The sequence below is a fragment of the Ornithorhynchus anatinus genome, chromosome 1, assembly GCF_004115215.2.
Source record: "Ornithorhynchus anatinus isolate Pmale09 chromosome 1, mOrnAna1.pri.v4, whole genome shotgun sequence".
Classification (NCBI taxonomy): domain Eukaryota; kingdom Metazoa; phylum Chordata; class Mammalia; order Monotremata; family Ornithorhynchidae; genus Ornithorhynchus; species Ornithorhynchus anatinus.
The window spans coordinates 733,037-747,867 of record NC_041728.1 but is presented as its reverse complement, the minus strand read 5'-3'; the positions used below and the strand labels follow the sequence as shown (position 1 = coordinate 747,867).

General features: G+C 62.0%; 1 protein-coding gene across 1 annotated transcript; it reads left to right on the top strand.

Annotated features, from left to right (window-relative positions):
* The first annotated feature begins 1,861 nt into the window (after positions 1 to 1,861).
* DIMT1 (DIMT1 rRNA methyltransferase and ribosome maturation factor) lies at positions 1,862 to 14,405 on the top strand. The gene is made up of 12 exons (XM_029075976.2): positions 1,862 to 1,986; positions 5,916 to 5,989; positions 7,387 to 7,473; positions 7,943 to 8,004; positions 8,095 to 8,188; positions 8,285 to 8,334; positions 9,518 to 9,641; positions 9,757 to 9,849; positions 10,299 to 10,363; positions 12,105 to 12,168; positions 12,986 to 13,092; positions 14,134 to 14,405. Exons 1-12 carry the CDS (start codon positions 1,926 to 1,928, stop codon positions 14,174 to 14,176), a joined length of 924 nt encoding a protein of 307 aa, XP_028931809.1. The 5' UTR covers positions 1,862 to 1,925; the 3' UTR covers positions 14,177 to 14,405.
* Positions 14,406 to 14,831: the final 426 nt, after the last annotated feature.

The following is a 14,831-nucleotide window of genomic DNA, read 5'->3' as shown; positions in this document are numbered from 1 at the left end:
GCACATAATAAGCTTAACAAATACCATAATTATCATTATTATCATTATTAGTAATGAATGCACTAAATAAATTCAAGCAGAACATAGTAAGCGCTTAACAAACACCATATTAATTATTATCATGAATAATGAGTGCACTACATCAATTCGAGCGGCACATCGTAAGTGCTTAACAAATATCATAATAATTATTATTATCATTATCAACAATGAATGCACTAAATAAATTCAAAAGGGCACATGGTAAGCTGAACAAATTCCATATTAATCATTATTAATGAATGCACTATTAATTATTATTAATGAATGCACTATTAATTATTAATTAAACCACTAATGAATGCAATAATAATATTATTATTAAAGAATGAATGAATACCAACACTACATAAATTCGAGCAGCACATAGTAAGCTCTTAACAAATACCATTACCATTATTATTATTAAATACAATTATCATTATCATTATTATTAAATACAATTATCACGATCATTATTAAATACAATCAGCCTTATTATTAAATACAATAATCATTATCATTATTGAATACAATCATCATTATCATTATTATCAAATACAATTATCATCATTATTAAATACAATGATCATGATCATTATTAAATACAATCATCCTTATTATTAAACACAATCATCATTCTCATTATTAAATACAATCATTATCATTATTATCAAATACAATTATCATCATTATTAAATACAATTATCATGATCATTATTAAATACAATGACCATTATTATGAAATGCAATGATCATGATCATTATGAAATACAATGATCATTATTATGAAATACAATGATCATTATCAATATTAAATACAATTCTCAGTATCATTATGATTAACTACACTTATCATGATCAAATACAATTATCATTATCATCATTATTAAATACAATTATCATGATCATTATTAAATACAATGACCATTATTATGAAATACAATGATCACGATCATTATTAAATACAATGATCATTGTTATTAAGAAATACAATGATCATGATCAATATTAAATACAATTCTCAGTATCATTATGATTAAATACACTTATCATGATCAAATACAATGATCATCACCATCATTATCAAATACAATGATCATGTTCATTATTAAATACAATCACCATTATTTTGAAAGACAATGATCATTATTAAATAGAGAAGCGGCGTTATCATTATTATTATCATTATTATTAAATACAATCATCATTATTATTAAGAAATACAATGTTCATTATCAATAGTAAATACAATTCTCAGTATCATTATGATTAAATACACTTATCATGACCAAATACAGTGATCATTATCATCATGATTAAATACAGTGATCATCATCACCATTAAATACAATCATCATTATCATTATTAAATACTGTTGCTATTGTTGTGGTGATGGTGGTGATGATGATGATGATGATGATGATGATGATGATGATGATTGGACGGAATTAAGGCGAGCGTCCGCCCGACTGGCATCAGGCCGCAGCCAAGGGCGGCAGACGAGGCGCGGGCGGGTTGTCCGCTAGGGGCGGCCTAGAGCCGCCCCGTCCTCCGCCTTAGCCCCGCCCCTCTCCTCGGCCGAGCCAATCGCGGCGCCCGAGGGAAACGGCCGCACGCGCCATCGGCGCCTGCGCCTTCCCCCGGGCGGGGTGGAAGACTACGAGACCCGGCGGCCTTTGCGAGTCCGGGCTCAGCCAATCCCAGCGGGCGGCGCGGGGGGTTGTGGGCAATGTAGTTCGGCGCCCCGCGGCCTGCGGGCGGCGCCCGGGGCCGGGAAACTCGGTTTCCCAGGGGGCCGCGCGAGGAGACGGTCCTTCTGCTCCCCCCCCCCCCCCCGCCCCGCCGGCCCGCGTGGCGCCCCGTCGCCTGTCGCCGACTCCTTCCTTCCCTCCTTTCTGTCGCGATGCCGAAGGCGAAGTCGGCGACGAGCGGCCGCCGGCGCGAGCGCCAAGAAGCGAGGAGCGGTAGGGGATCGGCCCCGCGGCGGGGATGAGGAGGAGGATGGCGTCTGTTGAGCGCTGGGGGAGACCCAGGGGCATCAGGTTGGCCCACGTGGGGCCCACGGTCTTCATCCCCATTTTACAGATGAGGGAACTGAGGCCCAGAGAGGACCCGGTGATGCTTAGAAGAAGAAGAATGATGTATTTGTCAAGCGCTTACTATGCGCAAAGCACTGTTCTAAGCGCTGGGGAGGATACGAGGTCATGGGGTGCAACCCACGTGGGGCTCACGGTCTTCATCCCCCTTTTGCAGAGGGGGACACTGAGGCCCAGAGAAGGCCCAGTGATGCTTAGAAGAAGAAGAAGAATGATGGTATTTGTTAAGCGCTTACTCTGTGCAAAGCACTGTTCTAAGCGCTGGGGGAGATCCAGGGGCATCAGGTGGTCCCACGTGGGGCTCACGGTCTTCATCCCCCTTTTGCAGAGGGGGACACTGAGGCCCTGAGAAGGCCCAGTGATGCTTAGAAGAAGAAGAAGAAGAAGAATGATGGTATTTGTTAAGCGCTTACTCTGTGCAAAGCACTGTTCTAAGCGCTGGGGGGGATACAGGGTGCTCAGGTTAATACTAATAATGATGATGGCATTATGGCATGGGAAGCAGTGTGGCTCCGTGGAAAGAGCCCGGGCTTGGGAGTCGGAGGTCATGGGTTCGAATCCAGGCTCCGCCACTCGTCAGCTGGGTGACTGTGGGCGAGTCACTTCACTTCCCTGGGCCTCAGTTCCCTCATCTGGAAAATAGGGATTAAGGCTGTGAGCTCCACGTGGGACAACCTGATTCCCCTGCGTCTACCCCAGCGCTTAGAACGGTGCTCGGCACATAGTAAGCGCTTCACGAATACCAACATTATTATTATGATGATGGCATTATTCTAAGACACTGTTCTAAGCGCTGGAGGGGGGGGGGGGGAATACAAAGTGAAGCAGTGTGGCTCAGTGACAAGAGTCCGGGCTGGGAAGTCAGAGGGCGTGGGTTCGAATCCTGGCTCCACACTGCTTGTCAGCTGGGCGACCTTGGGCCAGTCACTTCACTTCTCTGAGCCTCAGTTACCTCATCTGTAAAAGGGGGATGAAGACTGTGAGCCCCACGTGGGATAACCCGATTACCGTGTATCACCCCCAGCGCTTAGAACAGTGCCCGGCACATGGTAAGCGCTTAACAGATACCAACATTATTATTATTAAGTGGCGGAGGCAGGATTAGAACCCACGACCTCAGATTCCCAAGCCCGGGCTCTTTCCACTGAGCCACGGCGCTTCTCCATTCAATCCTATTTATTGAGCATTTACTCTATGTAGAGCACTGTACTAAGCGCCTGGAAAGTACAACACAACAATAAGGGGAAACAATCCCTGCCCACAACGGGCTTACCGTCTGTACAGACATCAAAACTAGTAAACAGGCATCAATATAACAATAAGACTTGTTCATCCCAAGCGCTTAGTACAGTGCTCTGCACATAGTAAGCGCTCAATAAATACTATTGAATGAATGAATGAATAATAATAATGTTGGTATTCGTTAAGCACTTACTATGTGCAGAGCACTGTTCTAAGCGCAGGGGTAGATACAGGGTCATCAGGCGCACAGTCTTCATCCCCATTTTACAGATGAGGGAACTGAGGCCCAGAGAAGTGAAGTGACTTGCCCACGGTCACCCAGCTGGCGAGTGGCAGAGCCGGGATTCGAACCCAGGACCTCCGACTCCCGAGCCCGGGCTCTTTCCGCTGAGCCGCGCCGCCCCTCTACATATAAATGAGTAGAATGATAGATTATATACCTAAGTGGTGAGGGGTCGGGGGGAAGAGCAAAGGGAGCGAGTCGAGGTGACGCGGAAGGGAGGGGGAGCTGGGGAAGGGGAGGTTCAATCTGGGAAGGCCTCTTGGAGGAGGTGTGCCTTCAGTCGGGCTTCGATGGCGGGGGGGGAAGGGTGATTTTCCGGTGGATTCGAGGCTGGGGGGCCTTCCCGGCCGGAGGCAGGACGCGGGCCGGGGGTCGGCGGAGGGACAGGCAGGATCGAGGCCCAGCGAGGCGGTCGGCAGCCGAGGAGCGGAGTGTGCCGGCTGGAGGGGGGGGAGGAGAGGAGAGAAGGGAGGTGAGGTAGTCGGATTGGTGCCCTTTATTGAGCGCCTTTCGCACGCGGGGCGCCGCACCAAGTGGTTTGGATCCATCGGTCGACAGTATCTACCGAACGGTGACTGCGTGCGGAGCACTGTACCGAGCCCGTGATGACGGTGGTATTTTTTGAAGCGCTTATCGGGTGCCAGGCGCCGTACTGAGCGCTGGGGGGGATACGAGCAGATCGGGTTGGATACGGGCCCCTCGCAGCGTGGCTCGGTGGAAAGAGCACGGGCTTTGGAGTCAGGGCTCGTGAGTTCGAATCCCAGCTCTGCCACTTGTCGGCTGGGTGACCGTGGGCGGGTCACTTCACTTCTCTGGGCCTCGGATCCCTCATCTGGAAAAGGGGGATGAAGACTGTGAGCCCCACGTGGGACCACCCGATTCCCCTGTGTCCACCCCGGCGCTCAGAACAGTGCTCGGCACATAGTAAGCGCTTAACAAATACCAACATCATTATTATTATTATTATTATTACGGTCCCTGCCTCGCGTCGCGGGGCTCCCGGTCTTAATCCCCATTTTACGGATGAGGGAACTGAGGTACGGAGAGGTGAAGTGACTCACCCGAGGCCACGTGGCAGACAGGCGGCGGAGCGGGGAATTAGAACCCAGGATCTGCCGACTCCCAGGCCCGTACTCCGTCGGCTACGCCGTGCTGCCTGATGAGAGAGAGGGGGAGAGTTTGGGAGGGGACAGTACAACAGAGTCGGTAGGAGCCGACAGTCTGGAGGGTGAAACAGACATTAATAATAATAATAATGTCGGTATTTGTTCAGCGCTTACCCCGTGCGGAGCACCGTTCTAAGCGCCGGGGGAGATACAGGGTCATCGGGTCGTCCCACGTGAGGCTCACAGTTAATCCCATTTTACAGAGGAGGTAACTGAGGCACGGAGAAGTTAAATGACTCGCCCACAGCCCCACAGCTGACAGGTGGCAGAGCCGGGAGTCGAACTCACGACCTCTGACTCCGAAGCCCAGGCTCTTTCCGCCGAGCCACGCTGCTTCCGTCCCTAGAATAGGATACGCACGTAAATGTTACAGCGCTAAGGGTGGGGCGGGTATCGAGTACTTGTTGCCGAATTGTACATTCCAAGCGCTTAGTACGGTGCTCTGCGCATAGTAAGCGCTCAGTAAATACTATTGAATGAATGGGTGAATAAAAGGCACGGATCCGAGAGCATAAGCGACCGTGACCAGTACCGTACCGTCTCCGAACCCCCCGGGGACCCGGTGTTCAGTCGTTCAGTCGTATTTATTAAGCGCGTACTGTGTGCGGAGCAGTATAGCAATGAAGAGCGACGATAAAATAATAACGTTAGTATTTGTTAAGCGCTTCCTACGTGCAGAGCACCGTTCTAGGCGCCGGGGCAGATAACGGGGTGATCAGGTTGTCCCACGTGAGGCTCACGGTCTTCGTCCCCGTTTACAGGCGAGGGAACCGAGGCCCAGAGAAGTGAAGTGACTCGCCCACGGTCACACAGCGGCCAAGCGGCAGGGCCGGGATTCGAACCCACGGCCCCCGACTCCCAAGCCCGGGTTCTTTCCACCGAGCCGCGCGGCTTCTCCATCCCTGCCCCCAGCCGGCTCACCGTCTAGAGGCGGGGAGACGGGCATCGGTACAGATAAACAGAGGCCAATATACGTAAATAAAATTACAGATCTGCGTTCCGTCCTCGGGACTGATCCTTTTCCCCGGGCCCGCCGGCGGCACGGGTCCGGAAGGTCAGGGCGATTGGATGCGTGTCGTCACGGGTCCGTATGTGCTTCCCCGCAGGACTGATGTTCAACACGGGGATCGGTCAGCACATCCTGAAGAACCCCTTGGTGGTGAACAGCATCGTCGAGAAGGTCGGTTCGGCCGTGGGGCTCGGGGCATCAGCCGAGGGCGGGGGGAGGGCCGATGGCTCGATCGATCAATAATTCCCCCTGCCGGCAGTGTGTAGTTGGGATGCGTCAAGCGCTGATGATGTGCGAACCGGGGACGACCGCGAGGGTGAGAACCGGACGCGGTTCCGGCCCCCTAAGAGGTTCACCGGAGAAGAACGAGGGGAAGCCGTCGGGGGCTGGCGGCGGGCACGTCAGAAATGGCGAAACAGTGATAAATACGAGAGCCGTGGGGCATTGCGGCTTGAGGGGCGGTTTGAAGCGCGGATATCGTCTCGGTGCCCGCAGACAGCCCAACGGGGTGAGAGGCCGGGCGATTCGGGGCAGAAGGAGAATAGTCAATCGAGCGGTCGGTCGAGGCCGAACGGTGTACGGAGTGCTCGGGAGAGTTCGACGGAGTCGGCGGCTGGGATTAAACCACCAGAATGATAACATGAGAATCGTAATTATGGCATTTAAGCGCCCGCTATGTGCCGAGCACCGTTCTAGGCACCGAGGTAGACGCACCGTCATCGGGTCGTCCCGTGCGGGGCTCACGGTCTTAATCCCCGTTTTACAAACGAGGTAACCGAGGCACAGAGAGGTTAAGTGGCCCGCCCGAGGTCTCGCGGCAGACCCGCGGCGGAGCCGGGATCAGACGCACGACCTCCGACTCTAAAGCCCCTGCTCTTTCCCTGAAGCCGCGCTGCTTCTCAGTAGCAGAAACGGCATCGGTCCCCGAGGAGAGCCCGTTCCTTGCCCCCGACCTCTCCGGGCCGAGCTGCCCCCGTCCAAGTGGCCTCGACCTCCCGGGTACTCGGGCAGGGACCGTCTCTGTCTGTTGCCGAGTTGCCCATTCCAAGCGCTTCGTACAGCGCTCTGCACGGAGGAAGCGCCCAATAAATGCCACCGAACGAACGGACGCCACCGCGAGCCTTTCCGGCAAACGCCGAGCACCCCCCCGGTTCCCCTAGAGTGGGGCGTGGGGGCTGCGCCCCAGCACCCGTGCCCATAGACGCACCTCCAGGAAAACTCGGCCCGGAGTCAGACGCCCCCCAGGTCCCACGCCGCCCGCAGGCACGCGCGCACGCCACTCCTCCCGACCCCGCGGTGAGCGGACCCCACCGGCCTCGTCCGACGGACGCGCCCCGATCCCCCTCCGGTACCTAGCCGGGAGCCACGCTCCAGCCCGCGGGCGGCACGGGCTCGGCGGTCCGGACCCCGGGGGGGGGGGGGGGGGGGTTTCCCGGCCGAGGGCCGTGCGGGAGCGCGCCCGGGCCCCCTCGGGGCCGTGGGGCCGCTCCGAGGGGGCGGCCGAGGTTCCCGGCCTCTCCCTCCGGCGCCGTCGAGCGTGCCGACTCTCGCCCTTGACCGGTCCCCAGGCGGCCCTCAGGCCTACGGACGTGGTCCTGGAAGTCGGCCCCGGCACCGGAAACATGACCGTGAAGCTGTTGGAGAAGGCCAAAAAGGTGGGTGCCCGGAGCGGAGGGCTCCCCGGCCGGTGGAACGTGGCGGCCCGGCGAGGCCCGGGTCTCGGCCGCCTGGCCCCGGGTCGTCTCGGCCGCCCGGCGACGGGACGCGGCGGCGCGCTTCCGCGCGCGAGCCCCGTGGGGTCGGGAAAGTCTCGGCCTTGGCCGAGGACCGGAGCCGAGATCGGTTCGACTCGAAATTCCCACCGCCGGATGCCTTTGAAAATAGACGTGGGAGAAGGGCCCACGTTCACACGAGGGAAAACGGCACCGTCGCGTGGTCGGCTTGGAGGTCGCCCGCTGCGCGCCCCGGGGGGGCCCCCGGGACCGGTCCCCGTCGCGTTCGGACGTTCGACGGCGGCTCCCGGCGGGAGGTGGTGCCGGGGGGATCCCCCCGACGGGTGGCCCGCTGCGGGGCCGAAGGGGCGTCCCCGGTGGCCTCTGGTCCGACGGGTGCGTCCCCCCCCAGGTCGTGGCCTGCGAACTGGACCCCAGGCTGGTGGCGGAGCTGCACAAGAGAGTCCAGGGCACGTGAGTGCAGCGGCGGCCGGGGGCGGGGGGCACCTCGTCTCCGACGGTCACCCCGGCCGGGGCTGACTCCCCCTCCCTCCGACACTACAGGCCGGTGGCCGGCAAGCTCCAGGTCCTGGTGGGCGACGTACTGAAGACGGAGCTGCCCTTCTTCGACGCGTGCGTGGCCAACTTGCCGTTTCAGGTGCGGGGGCCGGGAGGCGGGGGCCGGGGGACGCCCTCGCGGCGGGGCTCGGCCCCGGAGCCCCGGGCGGGAGTGACGCGCCGCCCCCTTTTGCAGATCTCCTCCCCGTTTGTCTTCAAGCTGCTGCTGCATCGACCTTTCTTCAGGTAGGCGCGCGTCCCGCGGTGCCCGTGGCGGCTGGGCGAAGGGCAGCGGGGCGCCTCGTCCCGTCTGACGGGGGCCTGGAAGTCGGTGCGTTCGGGGGACGGAGCGGAAGACGGTGGCCGTCGTCTGGCGACGCCCGTTCCGTCCGTCTCTCCGGCACTTCGGGGGGGAAGCCGGAGAGAGGGAGAAGAGAGACGGATCCTCCCACTCTCCTGGGACACTGGCACGCCTCCCAGCCCGTCTGATACATCCTAAATGGACGTGAAACGTTTTCACCGGCATTTCCGTTCGTTTCAGTCTGACAGCCCTCAGTAAGAGTGATAACCGAGGGACGCGGGAAGCGCTTACCATGTGCCAGGCACCGTACGAAAGGCCGGGGTCGATGTAAGCAGCGCGGCTCAGTGGAAGGAGCCCGGGTTTAGGAGTCAGAGGTGGTGGGTTCTAATCCCGGCTCCGCCACCTGTCAGCTGGGTGACTTCGGGCGAGGCGCTTCGCTTCACCGGGCCTCGTTTCCCTCCTCTGGAAAAAGGGGGTGAGGACTGTGAGCCTCCCGTGGGACGACCTCATCACCCTGTATCTCCCCCAGCGCTTAGAACAGCGCTCGGCACACAGTGGACGTTTAACGAATACCAGCGTTATTAATATTATAAGATCATCCAGTCGGGCTCAGTACTCCCGAGGCCCACAGCCTAAGGGGGAGGAACGAAGGACGGAGCTTTTTGTTGCCGGTTTATTTTCTGGTCGGCTCCGTTTCCCCCGCGCCCGGCCGCTTTCGCCGCCGGCCTCTCTTCCGCGCTCTCTCTCTCTCTCTCTCTCTCGGCCGGTCGCGCTCCCGGCGGCGGGGCCCGTTTGAAGAGGCCGTGGGACCGGGAGGCCGGAGACCCGGGTTCGAGTCCAAGCCGGGTGCGCCCGGCCCGCCGCCGCGCTCCGGCGAGCCTCCGGGCCTCTCCGGGCCTCCGTGTCCTCGCCCGGAAAGCGGGCGGAGTGCAGCCAGCCTCCGGCCCTCGTCCGGGAATGCCGGGAGGACGCGGCGAGACGAGCGGTCTCGGAAGCGATCCGCGGAGAGGGTCCGGCGGCCGGCTCCGGTGGGGGCCGCCCCTCGGCTCGGAGGGGCCGAGGGGGCTCGGGGGTTCGACGGTAGGAAGCAGCCGGCGGCCCCCTCTCCGTCTCACCCTCCGCCGCCAGGTGTGCGGTGCTCATGTTCCAGAGGGAGTTTGCCCTGCGCCTGGTGGCCAAGCCGGGAGAGAAGCTGTACTGCCGGCTGTCCGTCAACACGCAGCTGCTGGCCCGCGTCGACCACCTGATGAAGGTGGGTGCCGCTGCCGGCCGGGTCCCGGGAGGTGCTCCGGAGGGGTTCGCGGGGGTCCCGTAGGGGGGCCGCGCCCACGCCCCATTTAGGGGACGCCCCGTTTCCCGGCCGACAGGTCGGGAAGAACAATTTCAAGCCTCCCCCCAAAGTGGAATCCAGCGTCGTCCGGATCGAGCCCAAGAACCCGCCGCCTCCGATCAACTTCCGGGTAAGAGACCGCCCCCGACCCTCTCGGGGAGGGGCCGGCCCCAGCCGCCACGTAGCGCGCCGGCCGTCCCCGGAGGGGTCGGAGACCGGGGGCCGGCCGCGGCCGGGGATGGCGGGGAGAGCTGGGTGGCGTCGGGGCACCCCCGCCCCGCCCCCCCCGGTCCCGCTCCACCGGCCTCTTCCCTGGGAAGGTCAGGCGGGACCGGGCCCGTCCTTGACCTGGTGCCCGGGGGCCTGGCGTCTTGGGAATGCCCCCGGATGAGTGGCGGCAGCTCGGTCCCGAGCGGGAGCGGGGCCGGGGGCTCAGTCAGACCCTTTCCGTTCAGCCCCGAGCAGGCCGAAGGCCCCGAGCGGGAGGGAGACCCAGCCCCGTTCAGGCTCCGGGCGGGGGAACCGTCGGGACCTTAATGTCTCGGTGCCGCTGCGAAGAATTCCGGCCTTCTGTTCTAGGAGTGGGATGGCCTGGTAAGGATAACCTTCGTCAGGAAAAACAAAACGCTGTCCGCGGCGTTCAAGTAAGTGTTTTCCATCAAGTGGGGACACGAGGGCGCCCGTACAGGGAAGGCGCAGAGCTCCACTGGTCCGCCCCGTCCGTCCGTCCGCCCGCCCACCTGCCGGCTCCGCGGGCCGGCCCGGCTCGCGGCCCACCTGCCCTCGGTCTGGTCCAGCGGGGCCCCACTCGACTTCCAGGGTGAGAAGGAGCGAGGCCTAGTGGATAAAGCCCGGGCCCGGGAGTCAGAGTCCCCGCCTTGGAATCCCGGCTCCACCACCTGCCTGTTACGGGATCTCGGACGAGCCGCTTGGCTTCGTCTGGGTCTCGGTCTCCTGCACCGCGAAGGATTCGGTGCCTGCCCTCCCGCGTACTCGGACTGCGAGCCCCACGTGGGAGAGGGACTGCGTCAGAGAAGCAGCGCGGCTCAGTGGGAAGAGCACGGGCTTGGGAGTCGGAGGTCGTGAGTTCGAATCCCGGCTCCGCCGCCCGTCAGCCGCGTGACTGTGGACGAGTCACTTCGCTTCCCTGTGCCTCGGTTCCCTCATCTGTCAAATGGGGGTTAACCGCGAGCCTCACGTGGGACAGCCGGATGACCCCGCGTCCACCCCAGCGTTTAGAACGGTGCTCGGCGCGTAGTGAGCGCTTAACGGATACCAACCCTGTCGTCATTATTATTCGCTTTCATTCATTCCTTCAAGAGTATTTATCGAGCGCTTACTATGTGCAGAGCACCGGACCGAGCGCTTGGAACGGACAAACGGGTAACGGATAGAGACGGTCCCCGCCCTCTGACGGGCTCACGGTCTGATCGGGGGAGACGGACGGACGAGGGCGGTGGCGACGAATGGAATGGAGGGGAAGAACATCTCGTTAAAACGGCAGCAGATAAAGAGAACCTACCCCGGGGCTTAGAACAGTGGTTAACACCCAGTAAGCGCTTAACAGAAACCCAAAGAAAGGGGGGCGGGGGGCGGGAGGCGGCAGGAGGGCGCGCCGTGTAATCCCGCACGTGCTCAGTGCTCCCGCTATCCCACACCAGCCCCGCTGGGAATCGTAGTCGCCCCTTGGGTGAACCACTGAGGCTACCGCCGGCCACAGGGCAGTCGCCAGACCACAGCGGCGGTTGCGGGGGTGGAGAAGGGGAGCGGTCCGGCCCCCCGAGCGGACCGGCGGGCCTCTGCGGTCGGGCTGGCTCCTCGGGCCGGGCGAGCGGCCGTCCGGCTCCGGTCGAAGACGTCGGGCGGCTGCGGCCGCCCCCCCCCCGGCCCCACCGGCGTGGAAGTCGCGGGGAACCGAGGGGGCCGCGGGGAATGGACGCCGGTAGCCTCGGAACCCCGATTTCGCCGCCTCGGCGTGGGGGCGGGGTGCCGCGGCCGCAAGGGCGGCCTGCACGTTCCGAGCGGGGCCGTCGCCTCTCCGCGATCCGAGCCCGAGGTTGGAAGCTTGGAGAATCTTCCCTCTGTCTCCGGATGAAGCCTTTGGACCGAGGCGAGGCGCCCTCGGGCCCGCCACGCGTTAAAATTCAGGTTTCTCTCGAGACGGCCGGCTTTGGGGTTGTAACCCCTCGAGGGCGGCCGCCGGGTCCCCTTCCTCTCGCGGCCTCTACCCGCGGGCCCAGCCTTGCGCCCGGCGCCCGGCCGGCGCTCCGTGGAAACGGCCGATGGACCGACGGGTATCATTCTCTCAAACCCCCCGCTTTTTCCCAACGCGCGGCGGAGACGCAAAGCCGGCGCCAGTCCCTCTCCCCCGTTGGCTTCCGACAGGTCGAGCGCCGTGCAGCAGCTGCTGGAGAAGAACTACCGCGTTCACTGTTCGGTGAACGACATCGTAAGTCGAAAATCTCCATCTCCTTCGCGGCGGTCATTCCTTCGACCCGCCTCGCGGGTTTTCCCAAAGACACCGGGGGAAACGGAGCGAGGAGACGTCGGCCTTCCCACCCTCCCCCGAGCCGCTGCGCGGGCGGGACGGGGCCTCCCACGGGGCCGGACCCTCTGCTGCTCCGCCCCCGCCTCCGGAGCCCGAAGCAGGGGAAACACCCGACTGGGATGCGGCCCCCTCTGCCGACGGGGCGGACTCGGCGCGCGGGGGGAGGCCCGGGGTCGGCGGTCCCGGCCGGCTCCCCGGGCGGCGCCGGCGGCCCCGAGCCCGGCCCGACGACGGGAATGTTCACGTGCTCCTCCTCGCCGGGGCCCCGTCCCGACCGGCGGGCTTGGCACGCCCCCGTCTCTCTCGGGGGAAGGAAGCCACGGCGTCTTCCAACCCCTTTGTCCCTCCGCCCTGGCCGGCGTCCGTCGAGCCGGCCCCGCGCTTCACCGACGACGCCCCCACCCGCAGACTTCCTCCCGGAACGGGTCCGGGAGGCCAGACCTCCCTCCCGGGCCAGAGGCCGGATCTCAGTTTAGGTTAAAAGGGCGTCGGCGCCGGAAACCTCCGGCTTCTCCGGGACTTCCCCGTATCGGGTCTGAAACTTTCCGTACGTTCGGGGAGACCCCCGGGCTTCTGAGGCCTAAGAGTTGTAAAAGAAACCCGGTTGGCTCAACGGGACCGGGGACCCCGGCTTTCCGACGGCCGCGCCGGTCGGCCGGCACCGGGCCCCTAGCGGGGTTGCCCCGACCCACGCGCGCCGTTCCTTTCCTGTCGCTAGGCCATCCCGGATGACTTCCGCATCGCCGAGAAGATTCAGAAAATCCTCACCGACATCGACTTCGGCGACAAGCGGGCTCGCACGATGGATACCGACGACTTCATCAGGTGAGCCGGCCGCGCCCTCGGCCCCGGCCGGGCGCGGGCCGGGGATCCGGCCGCACCCGTCCCTTCTCGGACGGGGCCGCGGGAAACGGCGTCGGTCAGGAGAGTCTCCGGGACTCACCCGGCAGGAGAGGGCCCCGCGGCCTAGCCGCGGGCGCCTGGGTTTTCGGCTCTCCCTCCTCCGGCCGCCCGGCCCGGCCCGCCTCGGCGAGAGCGGGGCGGGCGACGCGCCGGAGCCGGACCGGCGCCGGAGCCGCCCTCCTAACCGCCCGGTACCCCGGGGCCCCTCTTGGGCTCTGCGGATCCGGCCTCCGGTAGAAGGTGCGGCGGAGGAACGTCACCGCCAACGCGGCCGAGGGCCCCGAGCTCCTTCGACCCCAGCGCGGGGGGCCGCCCCACTCCCCCGATGGGAGCAGCGGTGCCGGACCTCCCCGGCGCACGTACTTAGTCGGGAATCCTGGGAGCCGCCCGGGATTCCCAGCCGTGCGTCGGGGCAGAGGGACCCGCCCGCGGCCCGAGCCGTCGCCGTTTAGCACGAGGCGGCGCGGACCCTTCCGTCCTCCGAGCGAGCGGCCGCGGCTCTGTGCTTTAGACCCGGTCCCTACGTCAGCCGAAGGGCTCCGGAGGACAAGAAGGGTCCGAGGCAGGAGGGCGGGCCCGGGGGCCGTGGCGTCCGTCGAGCGGCCGGCCGACGGCCGGGGGCCCCGGTTGGACGGCCGGGGATAGGGGCCGTGCGTGCCCGGCGCCGAAGCCGGGGGCCAGAAAGGCGCCCGCGCGTCCCTCTCGGGCCCGGCCCCGTCGCCGGGGCGCGTGCGGTGCCGGTTCGGTTCCTCTGACCCGCTTGTTACCGCCGCCAGCCCTGGGGACGGAGGCCGGTTGGAAGAGATCCGTTAAGGCAGCGGGGCGGGGCCTCTGAGAGGCGGCAGGGAAGGGACCGGCTGCCGAGGTCTTGCCAAGCGGGCGGGCCCGGGCCCACGCCTCGCTCTGCTCTCCCTCAACCCTCCGACGCGGCTCGCCCGGCTTCTTCCTCCTCGCGTCTTTCAGGTTGCTGCACGGCTTCAACGCGGAAGGGATCCATTTCTCTTAGCCTTGCGGAACCCGCCCGGCCGGGGGGCCGTCGAGGACGCCGAGGGTCCGGCGCCCGGCCGAAGGCCTCCGCCCCGCGGCTCTGTCGACCGTGACCCGCTAAATGGTCGGGGCTGCCGCTTTTCCGGCCCCCCCCAGCCCCTCCCACGACCACCTTGTCAAGTAAAAGGAGATTCTCATCTGGAGTTACATTTCATTATTGTAATTTATTAAACACATTGCCAGATCTACAAGCGCGATGGCCATTTCCGTAATTACGGACCAGGAGCTCCAGACGGGCACTAGACCCCCCCGCCCCCCCCCCCGCCCCAGACCCACGCTCCCTCCTCCCTGCTCTCCCTCTGCCCGGCAGCGGCAGGCCGGGGCCCCCGGGGCTAAGTCCGTCCGTGCCCGGAATCGGCCCGGGGGGCGCTCCTGGGGGGCGGGGGGGGGGGGTCTCCCGTCGGCACGGGACTCCGGGCGAGCGGGCGCGACAGACCCCCCGCCGTCCCGAGCCCACGGCTTGCGATCGGATGCCGGCGGCGGTCCGGGAAACGAGCCGCGGGTCACGGTCGCCGCCCCGAGACCGTCGGGGCGACCGGAGCCGGTGCCCGGGCGGCCAGGGAGGGACGCTCGGGCGGGGCGTCGACCGGCCCCGGTCCCAACTCCACCCCCGC